The following is a 22,436-nucleotide window of genomic DNA, read 5'->3' as shown; positions in this document are numbered from 1 at the left end:
AATCGATATGCAAATCATCTGTTCCCAATTTCCCATCCCATGTAATGAAAAAAAAAAGATGTCAGTTTTACCAATTTTCCGAAATGTCATTTCATTTCTTGTGGAGTTTTCAGGATTTCTGTGTTTTGTGTTTTAAAAGCGGCAATAAAAATTAATTAACCAAGCACTTGCACCATGATTTTGTAGGACAACATTTGCATTTTAAGTAGAATCACGTGCCCGTATCGAGATCTTTAATATTAGTGCCCAAATGTTCAAGAAACGAAGTTAAAATGTTGAGTAGGTTTTCCGACGTCCTGCAGTCTGCCGCGGACGTTGTAAGTTGTTTAAATTGTGTTATTGTGGATGTTATGTAATGTATTCATCGATTATTTACGATTGACTCGGCTAAAACAATAATACATTGTGTTTTAGTTGGCGCCCCCGGCTACCAGGTTTGAGGATTTTGAGTATCATTGGAAGATGATTCTAAACTTTTACCAAAACTACGATGATAGCAGTAAAATTCACATTGAAGACACAAGAATCCCGCACCATTTACACCAAATGCTACAGGTATTTATTACTTTGAAATAATATTTATCATCATCAAAAATCACTCAATAAAATTATTGGCTCAACATAGGTATTTCTAAACAGGTCTTATTCACTGGTGCCACCAGAAAATTTTTAAATAAATTTCATTCATCATACTTAGTGTGATTCTTTTCTTTCACTGACCTATTTTTAATTAGTCTTGTTGTATTGCCACTATATTTGATTTATCACCCAATCTAATGTTATCAATCATGTGATTAGTGTGTCTGTTATAACATGTTATAATATAACTGTTAGGAATAACAGTAAAGCAATAGTAGTACATGTACTGACTAATGAACAAATTGTTAAAAATGAAATGAAAACTGATTTATTTTTGTGCAATGGTAATGTAATATTTATGAAAACAAATTTAACGTTTAATTAACCGCTAAAATGTTTTTAGAAATAAGTAAACAAAATTAATTAAATTTTCTTGTATTTAGATCCTAATAAATAAACATTATTTCAATATCATTCAGAAATTAATTTGTGCAATTTTTAATAATAAATACATGTTATACCCATAGATGGGATTATTGTAAACTCAATCCAATTCTAAATATAATAATATGTAAAATAAAATTTTGTGATAGCTAAAGTGACATCCAGTTCTTCTTGAATAAATTATGTAAAAATACATCTATGACCTTTACAGACTAGATTTATAGCATATGAATGCCAAATAAGCACAGCTTATCTCTCTTTATGCAGTATTTACATTCAATAATAGTACTGATTAACCTATGCTATCATATTAATAACAAATAGTGGGTCAATAACAATGTTCTTTTTATTCTTTTACTCCTTATTAACTTGGCTTTTTAATCATACTTAATGTGCTCCGTTAAACTTGTTTTAAAATACTCTTGCTGCATTACTGAAATATTTTCAATATAACTATACAAAGTTATGACATGATATGATAGTTTACTACACAGTTGTTAACTTGTTGTAAATGGTAACAATAAAAAGCCAACTATCATAGGTATTTGTATTTTCCCACATAAGCAGTTGGTTACAGATTGTACATATTATTATTAAAACTAGACTTGGTTTTTTTTCACATTTTGTATTTTTGATAATTAATTAACTGTATTAACGCTGATTAAATTCGGTTTAATCACGCGACGAAATCGTATCGCCCGTTCGCGTGACCATCTGCCAATTAGAATTTTTGTCCGCAGCTTATAGTAGACGAAGAGAAGGAACAGCACGGTGGTACTGTTGGCCCGTGCTTAGAGGCAGTTGTGCAGCGGTCGATATGCGTTCTTGACGCGCTAACCGCGCTAGCAGCGGCAGACAGACCTCCCGGCGCGCGGTCACTTGCGCTAGGAACTGGCACGGCGCTACTCCGGCGTACGAGGCAGCCCTGTGTGAATAGCGCGCATGTTTATAGGCCTCTACAGGTACCGTACCTTTATGTTGTTTATCTAACGTTTAAAGAAGGGCGGGACTATTAGGTCCTTGCTTAAAGGCGTCCAGCGGTCAACATGCGTTCTTGACGCGCTAACCGCGCTAGCAGCGGCTGACAGACCTCCCGGCGCGCGGTCACTTGCGCTAGGAACTGGCACGGCGCTACTCCGGCGCACGAGGCAGCCCTGTGTGAATAGCGCGCATGTTTACAGGCCGCTGCAGGTACCGTACCCTTATGATGCTCATCTAACGTTTAAAGAAGGGCGGGACTAAAGGTCCTTGTTTAGAGGCAGTAGCCCAGTGGTCGATATGTGTTATTGACTACTTGACACATTAACCGCGCTCGCGGCGCTACTCCGGCGAACGAGGCAGCCTTGTGCGAGTTTTGATTATTATTTTAAGTCGATGTCGCAGTTTTAAAGCGGGCTAAATGTGATCCCGACGCACTGGCCGCTTTGGGGTTTTGATGATTAAAAACAGCACATCGGGACTATTAATAAGACATTCCCTGTTGCTATACACCTACCTACACTCCTGACTCATATTAAATAGAATCATTTATCCACAGCGAATGTTAATACAATGCAACGAGAACCCGGCGTCACCAACGGAGAAAGAAGAAGTGGAACTGCTCCTAACCCTATGTGGTCTGGTCAGAAAGGAGCCTGGTCTGGCGAACATATTCACCACACCCTTTGTGGAAGACAAGACCAGTTTACTGAGCATACCAGAAGACATACAGAACTTGATACCTCTCAAATCTAAGACGACAACTCCAAAGAAAAACCCGTTGTTTGAAGTGGAGTTGCCTCAGAATCCGTTGAGCCACGTGTCTATAGTGAGAACTAATGGAAAGGAGGATGGGAACGCGACGTCTAGTGGCTCGGTGCCGGACGACGCGTCGTGCAAAAGCCACAAGACTGTGTATGATGATAATGACAAGTTTCTGTTGATTGACCTCCTGCTTTCGTATTTGAATAGTGCTGTAAGTACTTTATAACTATTCCATATACAGGGTGGAATTTTGTAATGCCACCTAATTTTCGGAAATCTTTGAATGCAGTTTACTTTCTATTCAAAAATAAAGGAATGTTTTCTTTGAGTAAAATTTTCTATCTACAGTATTAAGAGTACTTTCCCTTCAGGTGACATTACAAACTTCCACACTGTATAGAAAAAACAATGTAATAGAACAATGAAGCTAGTCCATTGGAGACTAAGAGGAGGGCAACCTTTTTGGAGTCAGAAAAACGCAAAATATTCTCGTAACAAACTAAGTTTATTTAAAAACCATTGTCTGTTACATAGGTAAATTAAATTTAATGAATGAGTCCTATCAAAAATATTTTCTCTTAGCAAAGTTATTTTGCTAAGTCACGTCATTTGACGTATTTAAACTATTATAAGTCTACAAGGCTTTGGATCTAACAAATTAATTTAAATTGAAGCAACCGACCAAATTAAATGCAACAAAATTAGATTCAAGGTGAAGCAATTTGCTTTCTTAATCAATTCGTTACTACGCAACCTTGGATCGCTATAGCTGCCTTATTATATACTACTACAATTACATGAATGTTGAACCATTCTTGCTTTTCGAAAAAATAAAGAGTTTATACTACAAAGATTTAAAACGTAACTTCACAGAAAATGGTGAAAACAGATGATAAAAAAATCAAAATCAATAATTTTATTGCTAACCAAATAAATGATGCGAAAAATCAATGCATGCACATAAATAAAACGTAAGTTTTGTACTCTTCATAGTAAACATATTAAAATTCAATTTCAATTCGAGATCGCGAAAATTAACTATCCAAACTTTATAACAATATGTACTGAATTGTACTGTCTCGAAGCAATCAAAGACTATTTATAAACGATGCTTTTGAAAGAAAGAAAAAAGTTTTATACCCTTATTTTGAGCAGCTATTTAGTTCAATAAAGTATCACTGCGATCAATATCATTCTATTTTGTGTGATCTCGCCACTGTTTTCCTTACAGTTCGCCTCCGAGTCCTGCCACAAATTTTTAATGCCTTATGTGTTGAATTCACGAAAATATCATATTCCAGGACAACCAAGTGGTTCTCCGAGCGTGCGAAGGCATCATGATAGTGTCGTCTCTCCCTGAAGATGACATCGCAAACCTGGTGACCAGTTGCAGCCCGGCCTGTGAGACTATCGTGGACAAGCTCTGTGCCAAGTACAAGTGTATACCGGCCAATACCGAGCCTACGGATGTGGAGCACCTGAATATTACTTGGGCGTGAGTATCTGTGGAATCTACATAGATTAGTGTTGCCAGTCAAAATAATAGGGTTAATATGGAGGTCGCCTGTAAGACTATCGTGGACAATCTCTGCGCCAAGTACAAGTGTATACCGGCCAATACGGAGCCTACGGATTTGGAGCACCTGAATATTACTTGGGCGTGAGTATCTGTGGAATCTAGATTAGTGTTGCCAGTCAAAATTATAGTTTTTATATTCGATGTTGCTACTGGCAACAAATCTGTAAAAATAATAAATCTGGATCTGCAACGAATTTAATCAGAAGAATATAAGAGCTAGAAGAGATGAAATGTTTCTAATGTGTTTTATTATTAATACGTATTTATTATTTAGCAGTAAATGATTGCATTGCAGATGCAGCAGATTATGATTGATTATTTAGCGAAGAAATTCTTCATTGGTAAATTACAGTGATAAACTTAGAGATTAATGTCCATTCACGTTAAAGGATTAAAAACAAATATACAATTTAATTTTATGAAAGTTAGATAGTAAAAACCATTTTATCGCTCGGTTTTTATAGACTTTGTTGACATGAAATCTGATAAGCCTAGATAATTGAATGCATTTGAAACGCATTCGTTTATCCATGCAAGTGAAACCAATTTGCGTTAACTCTTTGTTGAGTTCAAAATTGTGACTAGTTTGTTTAGTCAGTTTAGAATCAAAAATAAGCTACCAAAGCTTTTGAGACAAGTGGAAATATCCTGTTCTTATACAGGGTGGAATTTGGTAATGCCACCTGAAGGCAAAATACTCTAAAGTCTAAATACTGTAGAAAGAAAATTTTACTCAAATGAAACATTCTTTTATTTTTGAAAAGAAAGAGAACTGCATTCAAAGATTTCCCGAAAATTTTCGAAAATTGACTACCATATATATTTTTTGTAAATAAATAAAATAATTTAAGATTTCATTTGATTTATTAAGTTTGTTAGAGAGAAATCCTCAAAAAAAAAAAGAAAGTCATCATCATTTTATATCGTTTTGCATTTCTAATAAAAACATTTGTTGCAGCTATGTGGCCCAAGACTTTGGCGACAAATCCTTCAGCAAGTTCCACGGCTACAGAGAACTGACGAGCTTCTTCTCATGGCTTGACTACTGTGATACTTTAATGAAGGTAATATCAAAAACTCATTTTAAATAGGAAAAATACACAATACTAGCAAAAACTCGAGGCTTCGCCGACGTAAATATCGGTTTGACAGAATTAATACCCTGTCGCGTACTTTATGCCAAATTTCATCTAAATCGGTTCAGTACTAATGTTTCCCATGTTTTCTCACTGTTTAAATCTTGCCTGGACTACAACAAGCATTTCAAAACCAAAATCAGCCAAATCGGTCCAGCCATTCTCGAGTTTTAGCGGGACTAAAGAACAGCAATTCATTTTTATTATTTAGACGATATGGATTCTCAAGTACCTAGGCAGGAATGTTTTTCTATTTTTCTAGTATTTTCATCAACACTTACTGCTGAGAGCACCTTGCTGAATAAAACAACAATTTTCTAATACTTTTTACTTACTTTAAGTGATACTTTAATCAATTAAAATAACTTTTCAATTTCTTGACATGCATGATGTATTTTGTCAGCACACGTACAAAAAATGTGCGATGGACTTTGTCGTCTTAAATTTATAAAACGCTTCGATTTACCGATAAATAATATTCGCGCATCCCAACCGTACCATATACATATAAGCAGGCCTAGGATGCGTGCCGCGATAAGCGGTTATCGCGCCATTTTATCGATTTTGTAATATGACGGCCCGCATCCTAACCCGGCTGGTCGCATAGTATCTAGTTGTTGTGCCATTATGGACCTTACAGTCCACGTTTTACCTGCCTAAATGCCATCCAACGATAGCGGCACACCTCTGAACGAACCTTCAGAAGTTCCTTGAGGAACCCCACTGACCTGCGTTCGTGGTATTTTATGGAGCTACAGAGTCCAAAACCTTCTTCCCCTTAGAATTTACAGAAAAAATATTAAGGACTAGCTTTTGCCCGCGATTTCACCCGCGTGAAATTTTGTTTGTCACAGATCGTCATAAATTATAGCCTATTATGTTATTCTGGGTTATAAACAATAATACTGCAAAGTTTCATCAAAATCCGTTCAGTACTTTTTGCGTGAGAGAATAACAAACATCCAGACATCCAAACTTTCGCATTTATAATATTAAGTTACATATTCACCCGGACCATCTGGGCAGGATTTCCCTTTGTTACATTCGTCAGCAGTGTTATTTGTTGTGCCATTTTTGACCTTTACGTCCTCGTTTTACCAACAGGAATGCCACCCCACAATAGCGGCGCATCTCTCACGAACCTTCCGCCAGAAGTTCTTAGAGGGCGCCGCCGAGGCCGGGGTCAGCGACCTGCACCACGCGGCGCTCGTCACCGCCATACTTGCTAAATGCTTGAAGGTGGTGGACTCGCCTGACCTTATTAATGGTAAGGCTAAACAGTAAACACCACTTTAGCTTCCCCTAGAGACCTCGTCACGCCATCCTCGCCAAGTGTTTGAAGGTTGTAGACTCACCTGAAGTCATAAAAGGTAAGGGTAAACTGTAACCACACCACTACAGCCCCCTAGAGAAGGTACCTTCCGTCAGAAGTTCTTAGAGGGCGCCGCCGAGGCCGGGGTCAGCGACCTGCACCACGCGGCGCTCGTCACCGCCATACTTGCTAAATGCTTGAAGGTGGTGGACTCGCCTGACCTTATTAATGGTGAGTCTTAACAGTAAACACCACTTCAGCTTCCTCTAGATACCTCGTCACGCCATCCTCGCCAAGTGTCTGAAGGTAGTAGACTCGCCCGAACTTTTAAAAGGTAAGTGTAAACTATACACACCACTACAGCCCCCTAGAGAAGGTACCTTCCGTCAGAAGTTCTTAGAGGGCGCCGCCGAGGCCGGGGTCAGCGACCTGCACCACGCGGCGCTCGTCACCGCCATACTTGCTAAGTGTCTGAAGGTGGTGGACTCGCCTGATCTTATTAATGGTAAGACTATATGATAAATATAAAAGTACTGAATTTGGCGGATAAAAACCTGTGATTAAAACAGAAGCTATTTCATAGCGTATAATTAATGTTAAGATAGGTTTTGTTACATCCAAATTTTAGCGAGATTTCAGATGTGCTTCACAGATCGCTGGTTCATATCCGGCTCGAAGGACCAAATTGTCTGGTGTAAATAGAACAAATTAACAAAGGAATAAATGATAAAAGTGTTCGAAAATCGCAGCGTGGAATATCCACACAAGGTGAATTGACGATCTTATAAAGGTAGCAGGAAGGCGCTGAATAAAGGCTGTTACCAACCGGTCATTATGGAAATCATTGGGGGAGACCTATGTTCAACAGTGGACGTCCTGTGGCTGAAATGATGATGATAATGATAAAATTTTGTTTTAATTTAGTTAACTATTTTAAACGGGATCAAACAATTTAAAAAAATGTTTTTGTCTCAGAGTTCTCCAATTGGCTGGTGGGCGAGGGCGAGGTTTCGGAATGGCCGCTGCTGCATACGCTTATATCCAACTGTCTGACTGATCACCACGACATTACGTTGGAGACATTGCAGTTCTTCCAGGTAAGGAATCCTAGTAAATGTGCTATGTGAAGTGTAGGCCATAATCATCTCTTTTGCCTTTGTTAAACTAGAAAGGGTCGTCCTTCTGCAGTGGAGACTAAATTACTTAATGAATTTAATGATAATGATGATGATGCTATGTGAAAGTAAAAGTTTAGAGAAGTAAGGAACGCCGTGTGAACCATTTTTGTCGTAAAATAGCACTCGACATAGCGGCATGTGCCATCATGTCTGTTGACTTTTTACACAAAACTTACCTCAATTTATTTGTCTGATCGATCATATTTTGTGCTGAATATTGGCCGTTTTAATATAGGACAAATTTTAATGTTATCATCTTACAGACAATAATAGAGAAAGGCACGGAGCACAGCATCCACAGACTAGTGCTGACGCGTGTATGCTCGCGCGGGTACTTCGCGCCGCAGCCGCCCGCGCCGTTCGACCAGAGCGAGAGGGAGCAACTGAATGACGTCTCGCTCTGGCGCGAGAGAGAGCGCAACAGGTCAGTGACCCCGCAGCCCCGCGCCGCTCGACCAGAGCGAGAGGGAGCAACTGAATGACGTCTCACTCTGGCGCGAGAGAGAGCGCAACAGGTCAGTGACCCCGCAGCCCCGCGCCGCTCGACCAGAGCGAGAGGGAGCAACTGAATGACGTCTCACTCTGGCGCGAGAGAGAGCGCAACAGGTCAGTGACCCCGCAGCCCCGCGCCGCTCGACCAGAGCGAGAGGGAGCAACTGAATGACGTCTCAACGACGTCTCGCTCTGGCGCGAGAGAGAGCGCAACAGGTCAGTGACCCCGCGGTACAGGTCAGTGACCTCGCAGCCCCCCGCGTCCTTCGACCCAAAGCGTAAAGGAGAAGAGACGGGACGACATGTGTTTGAAATAACCAATCGGATTTTGTTATTTCCCCATCTCATCTCTTCGCTTAACTTCGGTGATAATGAATCGAGCGTAGAAAAGATATGTCTCTGGCTCGGGTAGTCTTATTTGTTTTTTATTAGAGCCGCGAGTGAACGCACCTCGATCCCTGCTGCCTTCTTCTCCGGACAAGTTCATCCGAAAGCGACATACGATTCTTCTTCTTTGGTTTATGGCGAGGAACTTGCGTTTTTTCGACACTGAGGGCACACTATTCCGCCAATATCACGTGTGCAGCTTTTACACAGTGGTTGTTATAAAAATTAATAACTTTATAGCTGCAATCTAAGTGGTAAAAATTTAATAACAATATCTGGCAACCCAGAAGTGTTGTATGCTCTATGGCCCCTCTCTATGTCTCTTTTTCCTACCATTCAAGTGTGTGCACATGGTTGTATTATTATCCTGTACTTTAATACCTAAAACAGTCACACGATTCGTAGACAGCAATATTCTGACAGTTGACAGCTACGCACAACTCGCGTTACCTCTCCTCTCCGCTCGTCTCATACCTCTCCGCTTTGATAGAAATAACCTGCCAACTTCGTCGCAAATCTCTCCGCTTTGATGGAAACTTTGGTACCGACGAGAGCAAACAACAAAAGCGTTTTTCTTTTATATTTACACTACTAATTTTAAGTTCGCATTGACTAGCAGACAGAACATTTTGTCTAATGAAGAATGTAGATTAGTAGAGATAACAGTAAATGTCTAAAATAATGATTAAATCTAAAGCCTGGTCCGTGAGCACGTAGAATTTTGTCCAATGACCCCTAGCTACCCATCCTTATCGCTCGCGTGTAATTATATTGCTGTCGCGACTGAGCGACGGGCGCCCGCAGTGAGTGTGCGAGCGCGACAGCAACATAATTACGCGCGAGCGATAAGGATGGGTAGCTTGGGGTCATTGGACAAAATTCTACGTGCTCACGGACCAGGCTTTAACAGACAGAACATTTTGTCTAATGTAGAATGTAGATTAGTAGAGATAACGAAATGATGATTATATCCAGGCTAATGAAATCAACATTTCTCCACAGGGAAGCGATGAAGCAGCTCCAACACGAGGACCATGTAAACGAGCAGATCAACGAGATCCTATCACATGAAGGCATGGACTTGCACCGAGCTGACACCGGCGAGAGCATACACCGGATCATCAACAGGTGAATATACCCAGTCACTGTATTATACGATATCTGAGACGTGGTCGCTTACTATGGGCCTCATAAGAAGGCTCAAGGTCACCCAAAGAGCGATGAATATAGAGCAATTCACGAAAAAGAGCGATTTGCATAACTTTAATACAAGAAACAAAAATAAACTTGCCGTTCCAAATTTCAGATTGCATAAGATTGGTAATTCATTTATAGGAAAATGTATTAAATTCTTTAATAAATTACCACAAACTGTTGTAGAACTACCCATTCATAAATTCAAAGCACATATAAAAAGTACCTTAATGAAAAAGGGCTACTATAAAGTCGATGATTATTTAAAAGATAAAAATGTTTGGGATACGTTACTGCCTAGCTCGCATAAATATTTATAACTTTGTACATTTTAAAGCATGTAAACCTTTGAAAAAGAGGCTGACAATAGTGACTGAGTTTCTTGCGCTGCTTCTTCTCAGCACTGGCCCATTTATTGTCCTGAAGCAGTGGTAGGGTTAATACTGGGACGTGTAAAAGTGCTTTTTTTAAGCCTATTTACAGAAATAAATGAGTTTTTAGAGTTTTTTTGATGGAGCGTGCTATGCTCGGAGTTTCCCTGCGTGATCGAATCAGAAATGAGAAGATCCGTAGGAGAACCAGAGTGACTGACATAGCCCGCAGAATCGCTAAAATCAAGTGGCAGTGGGCGGGGCACATAACTCGGAGAGCTGATGGCGCCCCCTGTCAATGTCAGAGTAGGACAGTTCGTTGTAATTCATCTATATGCTATTGTCGCCTCTAATTGGTGTATAGTACGAAGGTTGACACTTGACACTGCAAATATGACATCTCATACACGTTTCGCAAACATCCTTGGAACAGTTTGCACGAAACTGAAATATTTGCACAAATATATTTAAAGTTCCTACTTTAATATACTTTAATACTCACGCTGCCTTCTTTTGTCTGTCTACGTATTATATTTCTTTGTATTTTCTTAACTTAACAGCCGAACAAAATTACTATTATTCTGCAATAACAAAAATTAAATGATTTAAAGTTCAGCGCAACTATTAACAATATAATAGAGACTAGCTTTGGTCGCCCGCTACGCGGGCTACAAAAGCTAGATCTGCGATGCTGGCCGCTCCGGGCTTCGCCCTACGCGGCGCTCGGCCTACGGCCTCGCATTCGGAGCTCGGCCTTCGGCCTCGCAAAAATTACACGGGGCGTTTATCGTTCGTGGCAAGGCTCTTTTGCTTTTTTGACGCAACACAAGTTTAACTATGGTAACTCTCGGGATTTGAACCATCGCTCGGCCTTCGGCCTCGCCTTTCTGTCTGTCACTGGGCTCTAGTCCTTTTTTGACGCATTAAAAATAAATCTATGGCGACTCACAGGCTTTAAACTATCGCTCGGCCTTCGGCCTCGCCTTTTTCTACGTTAACCAAGGCCCCCTGCATACAATTTGTATGGAAAACTCAGTTCCATTTGGAAAATGGGTAACTGCTTGGCGGCCATCTTGGATTTCCAAAATTTTGCATTTTTGCCTTAATCTGGACCATTTTCCGCGCCGAACCCCATTTTTCATTTTTTTCTATCCTCACCCAGTCCCGTGAAACGATTCCTTAAAACCACCCATGTCCCAAAATTTTGAGTTCCCCTAACTCCCAGTGTTGCCAGGTGATCGAGATAAAAATAGTCAAATGTCATTAGTTTGACCTATTTGCAGGAGGCGTCATCCAAATTTACTTTCCAAAGTGTTGCCAACTACTCGAAAAATGAATTCCAAAAATTCGAAATTTTAAACTTTTTACAAAATGGCCGCCCGCTCAGCCGCCATCTTGATTTCTTGACATTTCGGATTTTTCCCATAATCTGGGTCGTATATCCGACCAAACGTCATTTTTATTTTTCTTCTGCCATGAGTCCTCTGTCTGTCCTTAACTTTAAAGTCACCCATGTCGCAAAAAAATCTTTTCCCCATAACTTTCAGTGTTGCCAGACTTTTTTCATAAAAATGCTGAAATGTCATTTGGGTCCCTAAATGTCACCAGACTGCATTCCAAGTTTATGGAATTTTTGGAAATTTCCATTTTCTACTATCCGGGGCCGTGGTGGAAAATTTTCTTCCAAAATGGTAGTTTTTTCCGATTCATGGCAACACTCGAATAATAGACCAACAATCGCCTGGAACATTGTACCCCACTCCGGTGTCGCCATCTACCGGAAAATTCGTGTCAAAGTTTGGGAATTTTTTTGATCGCAACAAAATGGCCGACGGCTCAGCCGCCATCTTGTTTTTTGATAATCTGTGAATAAGACTCTAAAGAAGACTATACATGTCACAAACACCCAAAAGAAATTTTCAAAAACAATTGCGCATCTCGGAGTGACACCTCCCTAAAAACACCTCGAAATCGCATTTTCAATCCAAGATGGCGGCGCGGCCATTTTGTTTTTTCGTTTTTTTCTCAAATTTTTTAACACATCTTGGCAACCCCAACAAACTCCCAAAACAGAAAAAATTCAGGACCAAAGACAGAAAAGTTTGTGTTTCAAAAAGTGCCGCCATTTTGTTTTTTGGTTCAAAAAATGTAATAAAGCTGGCAGTCAAAAAATCTAGTATGAGATAAACACCTACAATTTTACCCCTCTCCCCTCTAAATACCCCAAAAATACCCCTGATCAGTGAGTGAGTGAGTGAGTGAGTAGGAATCGAGCTTTATATATTATAGATGTTGCTTAAAAATATCACTTCGAAAACAGTTAAAATTTACAGCTCACAGCGCTAATAAGTAATAAATAACACTGCAAAAAGATAAGGAGACATGTAAAGTGCCCCATAAGGGCTACCTTTTCTTTTTTTATTATTTTCTATTGACGTTCATAAGTGCCACTTGTGGTCTAAACTGAATAAATATTTTTTGATTTTGATTTTTTTGATTTTGCAATAATTATTTCATAAATACTCACATCAATTAGGGAATTAACATGTAAACATTTATTTTATTTTCTTATTAATCAAACGCTTAAATAACTCATAAAATAATTAATTACAATCACTTTTTAGGCTCCAGGAGCTAAAATTGCGAATAGAAGAAATAATGGCCACCGAAACTAACGATCACGATGACGTAACAACCACAGGGAATACTGCTTAGTTTATAATTATAATAATTAACTATTATTAATAAGATAAATAAGGCTGAGAGGAAAACTAAAATTAAACTTCACAAAATGTCTTGTTTCTTTCTATCTTCCTGTATTTGTTAAAACTCTTATTTCGTAAAGTTTTGTTCGCTTAAATGTAAGTATAAAATATAGGGGAGAGTTCGGTATATTGTACCGCCGGGTAAATTGTACCACCCTCATATTTCGTAAAGTACTTATTGAATGTCTGTAATTGCAACACTCAGCGATACACAACTAAATTCAATTACTATCGGCCATGTGGTTTTTGCCGTGACAACTAACACGTGTGTTTTATTTTGAAAAGTATTTTTTCATTGTTTTCAAGTAACTTTTGACAATGCATGTTTAGTTTGTAATTTTGTTAAATTTAATCACAGGGTGTTTCTAATATATTATTTAGAAGCGTAAATTAGTGTCGATCACAATTATTTGAAACATTTTTCGGTATTTATAAGCTATATTTTTTACCGATTTTTTAAAAGCACTATCACCTAGTCGGCTAAATTGTACCACATCAAGTTGTATGGAACTTAACCAAAGAATTTTGAATGTTTTTTTAGTAAATAATATTTTGAAGTTATAATATGGTAGTTATATTTGACTAACAATAAATGAAAGCAAAAGACTGGCAAAGTAGATGAGGTACAAGTGTGGGTTACGATAATTGGAATTACAAAACTTTTACTCAAAATCGTGATAACGTGTAAAACAATATCGATTGTCTATGTTATTAACTACTTTTCCTTTTCGTTACCTAATTTGTTAAGAATGTATCGTATAATATTTGCCATAGTTTTTTTATAGACTTGAAATTTATTGAAATCCAATTTAGTAACCCTGTGGTACAAATTATCGAACCGGTTGGATAAATTGGACCGAAGCTCTGAACTCGTATTTTGTTGATTTGTGCTAAATATACAACAACTATGTTGATTAATACCTATGAAATAGTAAGTTGAATAATGTATCTTTTATTATATACCATGGACATTAGCAAAAACAAAAGAAAACTAGGTGTAAAATGGGATTGAAAAAAACTGGTCCAAATTACCGGACTCTCCCTTATCTGTCTGGTGACTTGGCATCTAAAAACTTTATTTATATCACGTGCAGCTTATGTACCCTTGTTTTGTTTCAAAAAGGCTACAACCGCCTCAAAGAAAATTAAATTGTAAAAGATTTTCATTTCAATATAATATTAAAGAGTTATTCTGTTTGTTGGAATTGCGAATAGGCCACATGCTCCGTAGGAGTGTGAATGTGCCTTTATTTATGTGTTTTATATTTGGCATGGGTAGCTTTGTTGAAACAATTTATATTTACTAATGCTGTCTGCATTAAAGGATCAGGGTGCTGTTCAATGCTTTTAATTTATGCTTTTATTTTGTTAAACGTTCTCCTATCTGATATTTTATAGCAAACATTGGAAAAATAGTATTTTTTTATGATTAAAATCCAAAATGTGTACAAAGTTATTTTTTAAATATTATTATAGTGTACAAATAAATGCCATTTTATAAAACCACTAAAAATCTCATATTTTGTGACATATCAGATTGTAAACTAATGTTTACTCGATCTTAAGTACCTACGTACATCTACGTAGGTACGTGTTGAAAGGAGATCATTCAGGCTTCATACATTTTTGGGCCTTTTTTTAAAGTGCCGGCCAACAAAAAAAAATGGTGCGTATTATTAGAACTAGCTATTTGGAGCAATAGTTAATATGGCATAAAAGTTGTAGGACCGCTCTGAACCAAGTTGNTGCCTAGCTCGCATAAATATTTATAACTTTGTACATTTTAAAGCATGTAAACCTTTGAAAAAGAGGCTGACAATAGTGACTGAGTTTCTTGCGCTGCTTCTTCTCAGCACTGGCCCATTTATTGTCCTGAAGCAGTGGTAGGGTTAATACTGGGACGTGTAAAAGTGCTTTTTTTAAGCCTATTTACAGAAATAAATGAGTTTTTAGAGTTTTTTTGATGGAGCGTGCTATGCTCGGAGTTTCCCTGCGTGATCGAATCAGAAATGAGAAGATCCGTAGGAGAACCAGAGTGACTGACATAGCCCGCAGAATCGCTAAAATCAAGTGGCAGTGGGCGGGGCACATAACTCGGAGAGCTGATGGCGCCCCCTGTCAATGTCAGAGTAGGACAGTTCGTTGTAATTCATCTATATGCTATTGTCGCCTCTAATTGGTGTATAGTACGAAGGTTGACACTTGACACTGCAAATATGACATCTCATACACGTTTCGCAAACATCCTTGGAACAGTTTGCACGAAACTGAAATATTTGCACAAATATATTTAAAGTTCCTACTTTAATATACTTTAATACTCACGCTGCCTTCTTTTGTCTGTCTACGTATTATATTTCTTTGTATTTTCTTAACTTAACAGCCGAACAAAATTACTATTATTCTGCAATAACAAAAATTAAATGATTTAAAGTTCAGCGCAACTATTAACAATATAATAGAGACTAGCTTTGGTCGCCCGCTACGCGGGCTACAAAAGCTAGATCTGCGATGCTGGCCGCTCCGGGCTTCGCCCTACGCGGCGCTCGGCCTACGGCCTCGCATTCGGAGCTCGGCCTTCGGCCTCGCAAAAATTACACGGGGCGTTTATCGTTCGTGGCAAGGCTCTTTTGCTTTTTTGACGCAACACAAGTTTAACTATGGTAACTCTCGGGATTTGAACCATCGCTCGGCCTTCGGCCTCGCCTTTCTGTCTGTCACTGGGCTCTAGTCCTTTTTTGACGCATTAAAAATAAATCTATGGCGACTCACAGGCTTTAAACTATCGCTCGGCCTTCGGCCTCGCCTTTTTCTACGTTAACCAAGGCCCCCTGCATACAATTTGTATGGAAAACTCAGTTCCATTTGGAAAATGGGTAACTGCTTGGCGGCCATCTTGGATTTCCAAAATTTTGCATTTTTGCCTTAATCTGGACCATTTTCCGCGCCGAACCCCATTTTTCATTTTTTTCTATCCTCACCCAGTCCCGTGAAACGATTCCTTAAAACCACCCATGTCCCAAAATTTTGAGTTCCCCTAACTCCCAGTGTTGCCAGGTGATCGAGATAAAAATAGTCAAATGTCATTAGTTTGACCTATTTGCAGGAGGCGTCATCCAAATTTCTGACCGAAAGTCGTTATTTTCATTTTTTACATTTTTGGACCAAAACTCTTAAAGTATGGCAACACTGGGAATCATTGCTTTTCCAAACGATACTCCTTGACGAACTTCATAATCGCCACATACAACCCGACTTTCCTAAATGTTGCCAACTACCCGAAAAACGCATTTGAAAAATCGAACATCTGAAACTTTTTACAAAATGGCCGCCAACTCAGCCGCCATCTTGATTTTCTGACATTTCGGATTTTTCCCATAATCTGGGTCGTATAACCGACCAAACCACATTTTTGGATTTTTTCTGCCATATCTCCTTCTGTCCGTCCTTAACTTTAAAGACACCCATGTCGAAAAAAATACTTTTCCCCGTAGCTCCCAGTGTTGCCAGGTGATCGAGATGAAAATGGTCAAATGTCATTTGCACGACCCCTTTGCAGGAGGCGTCGTCCAAATTTCTGACCGGAAGTCGTTATTTCTACTTTCGACATTTTTGGACCAAATCTCCTAAAGCATGGCAACACTGGAGACATTTCTTCACCCAAGCAAAACCTCTCGACAAGACACACAACCGCCTCATACAGCTCAACTTTCCAAAGTGTTGCCAACTACTCGAAAAATGCATTCTAAAATTTCGAAATTTTCAACTTTTTACAAAATGGCCGCCCACGCCGCCGCCATCTTGATTTTTTGACATTTCGGATTTTTCCCATAATCTGGGTCGTATATGCGACCAAACGTCATTTTTATTTTTTTTCTGCCATAATTCTTTCTGTCTGTCCTTAACTTTAAAGTCACCCATGTCGCAAAAAAAACTTTTCCCCATAACTTTCAGTGTTGCCAGACTTTTTACATAAAAATGGTGAAATGTCATTCGGGTCCCCAAACGTCACCAGACTGCATACCAAGTTTTTGGNCGCAGTGAGTGTGCGAGCGCGACAGCAACATAGATTCGTGCGAGCGAAAAAGATGGATAGCTTGGGGTCATTGGACGAAATTCTACGTACTCGGCGACCGGGCTTTAACAATGATGTTTAACGATAACGCAAGCAGGTAGCCGTTTGATGTAACGCGAGTCGCATGGATAACTGGATGACCTTCACTTCAGTTTTCAATGTCCCCGTCTCATTCACTGACGGGTATGCTCCGAGCCATCCTATTGGCTGGCATGTTTGCTCGTTTCTTCCCGGCCACAGCGACACTGCTAGCGCGGGCCACGGATGTATCTTTTTCGTTTCGTCATCGCGTCATTTGATCGCTAACTTAGAGCGGTCGGTTGATAATTGTTTTGGATCATGAGTTTCTAACAAAACATATATGTAATTATTTTCAAGTTTGCCAACACTTTAAAAGTCAATAAATGTATGAAAATGATGAATCATCGAACTTGTATGACTTTGTTCTGAGTGGTCCTACAACTTTTGTGCCATATTAACTATTGCTCCAAATAGCTAGTTCTAACAATACGTACCATAATTTTTTGTTGGCCGGCACTTTTAGAAAAGGCCCAAAAAGAATGATGTCCTTTATTTTTGTGATACCATTATCTGAGAATGTATAAAATTTATTTTTGTAGATCGTTATTTTACATATTTTTAGTTTATTTTAAATGTTTATTTCAATTGTCTGTAAAATTCTTCCAAAAGGCCACTTACATATTTCAAATATGTATGTTTTTTATTGAGATTAGTTAAAATTAAATATAAATTAAGGTTTATAAGAGTATTAATAGGTTAGAATTAATTCGCAGATTTGATATATGAAAATACCTGCCTTGTTAAGCAAAAAAAAATTTTTTTTTGAAAAATAGGTATTAAGTGTGCCATTTGTATGCTGCTATAAAATGCTACACTTCATGGCAATAAATCTAAATTTAATTCTTGTTTTCAAACACAATATTTCTCTTTACACACACAGTCCTACCAAGATCTTATTATGACTTATGGCTTTTTGGGAACAAGATGCGATAATGTCACTGTGTTGATTTCTTTCTATATGTCATTGAATCGGATAAATGACACTATTTATTAATCAAATATAAACTAATCCTATTTTCCTAAAAGTCTGTACAAGTCGTATTTTTGAAGCATTAAGATTCTATTTTGCACGAAATGGTTATGCAAAATACAAGTGTAACGGTTCCAAAATACTTTCCCTGTCTCTTAAAAGATCATGGTTGGACTGTAGGTAGACTATTTGATGGCACAACCTTTATTAAAAATGTAAAAACAATCACGAGAGATCTTTGCACTAGGAACTTCGCATTCACTGCCGCTCTTCTCAGTGCCTTATAATTTCATTTGGAATCATGGAACCTAACAGTAATCAAATCAAATAAAATGCAAAGTAAAGGTAACCTTTGGCAACGCACTAAATACGCCCCGTAGCTATGTGAATATTGCCTAATCGCTGTTCTTTAGTTGAGCTGCCCAATGTTAAAACGCTTTAAAGCGGCAGCGAATGCACAACCATCCAAAATAGTGTATTATAAGCAGTGGTCGGAGCAGGTAGAGCTGTTTTTGGTACTTGTGATACGTAATAATCTAAAAATACACGCGTAGGTAATGTCAAATCCAAGTTTTTTTTTTTTATTTTTTTTATTATTTAAGTAGGTTCTTTTCAAGAACTTAACATGTTTCAATTTGCTTGCCCACTACCACATCAGGACATACCGTCTAGTGCTGAAAAGTGGCGTAAGATATTCGTCGGTGTAAGTTTGAAATTGTGGCTTTATAGTAAAAAAAAACGGGACTATTCCCACCGATGTAACTTCTGTGTAGCCAGGATCTACAGCTTGACCGAATAAAAACCCAACCAGTGAAGGTCAAGTTTGTCATTGGACCCGCAACAAAATTAATCAGAAGAACACGAGTTAGAAGTCAAGGTTTAACTTCCCTCCCTGGCTTTATAGTCAGGGTGCCATAAATACGTTTGCGGTCAATAAACCAAAATAGCTCTACCTGTTCCAATCACAAGTAATATAAGAACAGCCTGTGATGTACCTATGTATAATAATATGTGATTAAATGAATACAAACGATCGGTTGTTTGATTGGCAGCTTCCTGCTGCTGCTGCCGCGCGCCGTGCTCTCCGACCCGGTCGGCGCGGACTACGAGCACTACATACATGACGCGCACAGGCACTACCAGGTAGACACACGGTTATAGCACTTATGACGATGGTAGAAAGCTTAAAATCAATTATAACGATAGTAAAAATTGTCGATTGATTTTGATGTTAGTAAAGTCCGGTCGCCGAGCACGTAGAATTTCGTCCAATGACCCCAAGCTACCTATCCTTATCGCTCGCGCGCAATTATATTGCTGTGGCGCTCGCACACTCACTGCGGCCGCCCGTCACACAGTCGCGACAGCAATATATTTACAGCAATTGCGCGCGAGCGATAAGGATAGGTAGCTTGGGGTCATTGGACGAAATTCTACGTGCTTGGCAACCGGACTTTACTACCATCAAAATCAATCGACAATTTTTTCTACATACATGACGCGCACAGGCACTACCAGATAGACACACGGTTTTAACCCTTAATAAGGCTATCGGAATATAGTCCCCACTTTAAATTCAACCTTACAGCTTTGTCTTAAGGTCCAAAAAAAATTAGACTTCATCATCATCATCATTTCAGCCATATGACGTCCACTGCTGAACATAGGCCTCCCCCAATGCTTTCCATGTTGATCGATTGGTAGCAGCCTGCGTCTAACGCTTCCCAGCGTTTTCCGGTACGCGGCCTCCATTCCAGAATCTTTCTGCCCCATCGGCCGTCATTTCTGCGTACTATGTGCCCTGCCCATAGTACGCACTTAATTTAGACTTACTCTGCCCTATTAAGGGTTAATACTTATAACGGTAGAAGAAAGATCAAAATCAAGACTTTTACTACATACATGACTCGCACAGGTACCTGAGGCTTTTGCAGTTATAACTTATGACGATTGGTAGAAAGATTAATATCGATTGGCAATATTTGACAAGTTGAGGCAGTAATTTGCCACCTTGAGGCAAGAATGTTTTGTCATTAATTTCAAAAGCAGTTAATTCTAAAAATCTAAATGAACATTTAAATAAAAGTTTTAAATAAACAATTTTATAAGTAACTTTACCACTGGCTCTCAAGAGCAACAAAACTTGAATTAAATTCGAAACTAAGATCGATACACAATTCTTATAAAAATAACGAACATAGAATCACCTCAAAACTTCCCACCCATCCCTTGCAGTATTGGCTGGATATAACCTCGACCTTCAACTGGCCAACGGACCACGTGATGCCCGATACCACGGCCAGTTCTACACACAGCTACGACAGCCGACCAGAAGCCGACATACACCTAGACGACGTTTTCGAACCGGTAAAAACCGGCAACTACCGGAAAACCAGCGACAGCTCAAACCCAGAAAAAAATTGCTGCAGCGAAAACTGCAACTCAAAAAGTCACTCTTCAAACTCTGACGAGGAATTTGACGAAGGCCCGTTCTTCAAAATGCTGTACAGATTACTTCTAAATATGCCGTCGCAGCCTTACCAAGTTAATTTGCACCTTACGGCTATAATATCAAAGCTCGCTTTGATTCCCCATCCAAATCTGCACGAGTATTTATTAAATCCAATGTTGCCAACTGCGAAAAAGACGCAGACGTTGTTCAAAGTGCTACAAGAGTTAGCAAGGAGGTTGACCATAGAGATTCCGAGGTTACGAAATTATAAGACAGTTATAGAGAATACGAGGTTACAACTGATGAGTGAAGACCCTATTTATGATGAGAGGTATGTATGATTTTTTTACCTTAAGTCTACAACCAACTTGTTCCGTATGCTCAAAAAATGGTAGCTGGTTCAAATCCTGCACTAAAAAGTAATGTAATACGCATCAACATTTTTAGTAAAACATCTCACAAATTATTCTATAGCTTGATAATTAGAGCTATGCCACTCATGATTGTCTTTCTGGAATTTTTATTTTATGTCAGCGACACTTCTGCAATCCGCAACTTTTTGTGGTCAAGCTATAGTTCTTTGGGCATCATCAAGCCCAAAAGCCAAAGGTTTGGGACAAAATAAATCTTTGTTATCCGAAAATAAGGCTGACTCATGCTCGTTTTCACCATCAATCCCTAATTTTTAAGTGACCCCTATGAAAATAGAATTCCTTTTATGTTTTACCATAGGGGTCACTTAAAAATTAGGGATTGATGGTGAAAACGGGCATTAACCACACGAAGCTCTTTCAGAAATAAATAAATAATCACGTTTCCAGCGGCGACCACAATCAGCTCGTGGAAAGCCTTATAGTCCTCGAGGAGTTCTGCAAAGAGCTGGCTGCTATCGCCTTCGTCAAGTACCAGCACTCCATCATGCCCAGGTAGTGATGACGTCACTAGCTGCCTTGCCGCGTGGTGCAGCCCGCTTGTAAGGCCTGGTTCAGACGTGCGATAACCGTGCGGCTCTCATTGGCGAGGTACTGAGATGGTAACCGGTCGGTTACGGTTCGGTTTGATACATGAGAATTATCAACCGCGCGATTATCGCTGTGTGAACCAGGCCTAATATCGTCAGTTTCATAAACTTCTTTATGACTAGAGGTCAATCAAATGCATCTCGTTAATTCGTTGATAAATTAAAAGGAATAAAGCTATATTTAAATACAGCGCGTGCGCCGGTCGTTTTCATTGGAATTAATAAAAGCTTTATATTATACAGTGCTATCTAGTCTTAAACTAATCAAAGCTTATGGGTAAATGATATAAACAAAAACGCTATCGATTAAATTAATAAATTAAAATACATGAAGTTTATGAAACTGACCGATTACAAAACAATCTAATACCCATTATTCTAAATTCGGTGTTATATGTATAAAAAAATACATATTGTTTATAGCTGTTGCCCAAAAATGTATAAAAGTAATAAACTCTAATAACTTCTTCTAAAGAAATCTAATGAGTATAGTGATATTATAACAATATTTAATTGTCTATAATGAAATAATGTACTTATGTATTTTAAATTACGAAAAGTAAGAATAATGGTACATATAGCACAACAGATATAACAGTGGCATTGGAAAATTCGCCTTAATTTCGAACCTAATAAGGGCTTTGTAAAAGGCAAAAT

General features: G+C 38.7%; 1 protein-coding gene across 3 annotated transcripts; it reads left to right on the top strand.

Moving 5' to 3' along the window:
* The first annotated feature begins 28 nt into the window (after positions 1 to 28).
* Positions 29 to 21,910, top strand: LOC114357041 (protein FAM160B1). 3 transcript variants are annotated; one of them, XM_028310466.1, is made up of 13 exons: positions 38 to 317; positions 415 to 555; positions 1,764 to 1,985; positions 2,561 to 2,977; positions 4,068 to 4,261; positions 5,304 to 5,409; positions 6,586 to 6,748; positions 7,769 to 7,890; positions 8,235 to 8,395; positions 9,853 to 9,978; positions 19,359 to 19,449; positions 20,542 to 21,089; positions 21,580 to 21,903. In XM_028310466.1, the coding sequence occupies exons 1-13, from the start codon at positions 273 to 275 to the stop codon at positions 21,686 to 21,688; spliced, it is 2,445 nt and encodes an 814-aa protein (XP_028166267.1). In that variant the 5' UTR covers positions 38 to 272; the 3' UTR covers positions 21,689 to 21,903. The 3 variants fall into 3 exon arrangements, with proteins under 3 accessions (XP_028166268.1, XP_028166267.1, XP_028166269.1); XM_028310467.1 differs by lacking the exon at positions 415 to 555 and having other exon boundaries at positions 29 to 317; positions 21,580 to 21,910; XM_028310468.1 differs by lacking the exons at positions 19,359 to 19,449; positions 20,542 to 21,089; positions 21,580 to 21,903 and adding an exon at positions 13,040 to 13,197 and having other exon boundaries at positions 45 to 317.
* Positions 21,911 to 22,436: the final 526 nt, after the last annotated feature.

Source organism: Ostrinia furnacalis, unplaced genomic scaffold (genome assembly GCF_004193835.3).
Source record: "Ostrinia furnacalis isolate ACB-3 unplaced genomic scaffold, ASM419383v2 OfSCF3022, whole genome shotgun sequence".
Taxonomy (NCBI): domain Eukaryota; kingdom Metazoa; phylum Arthropoda; class Insecta; order Lepidoptera; family Crambidae; genus Ostrinia; species Ostrinia furnacalis.
This window is presented reverse-complemented; position numbering and strand designations above follow the sequence as displayed.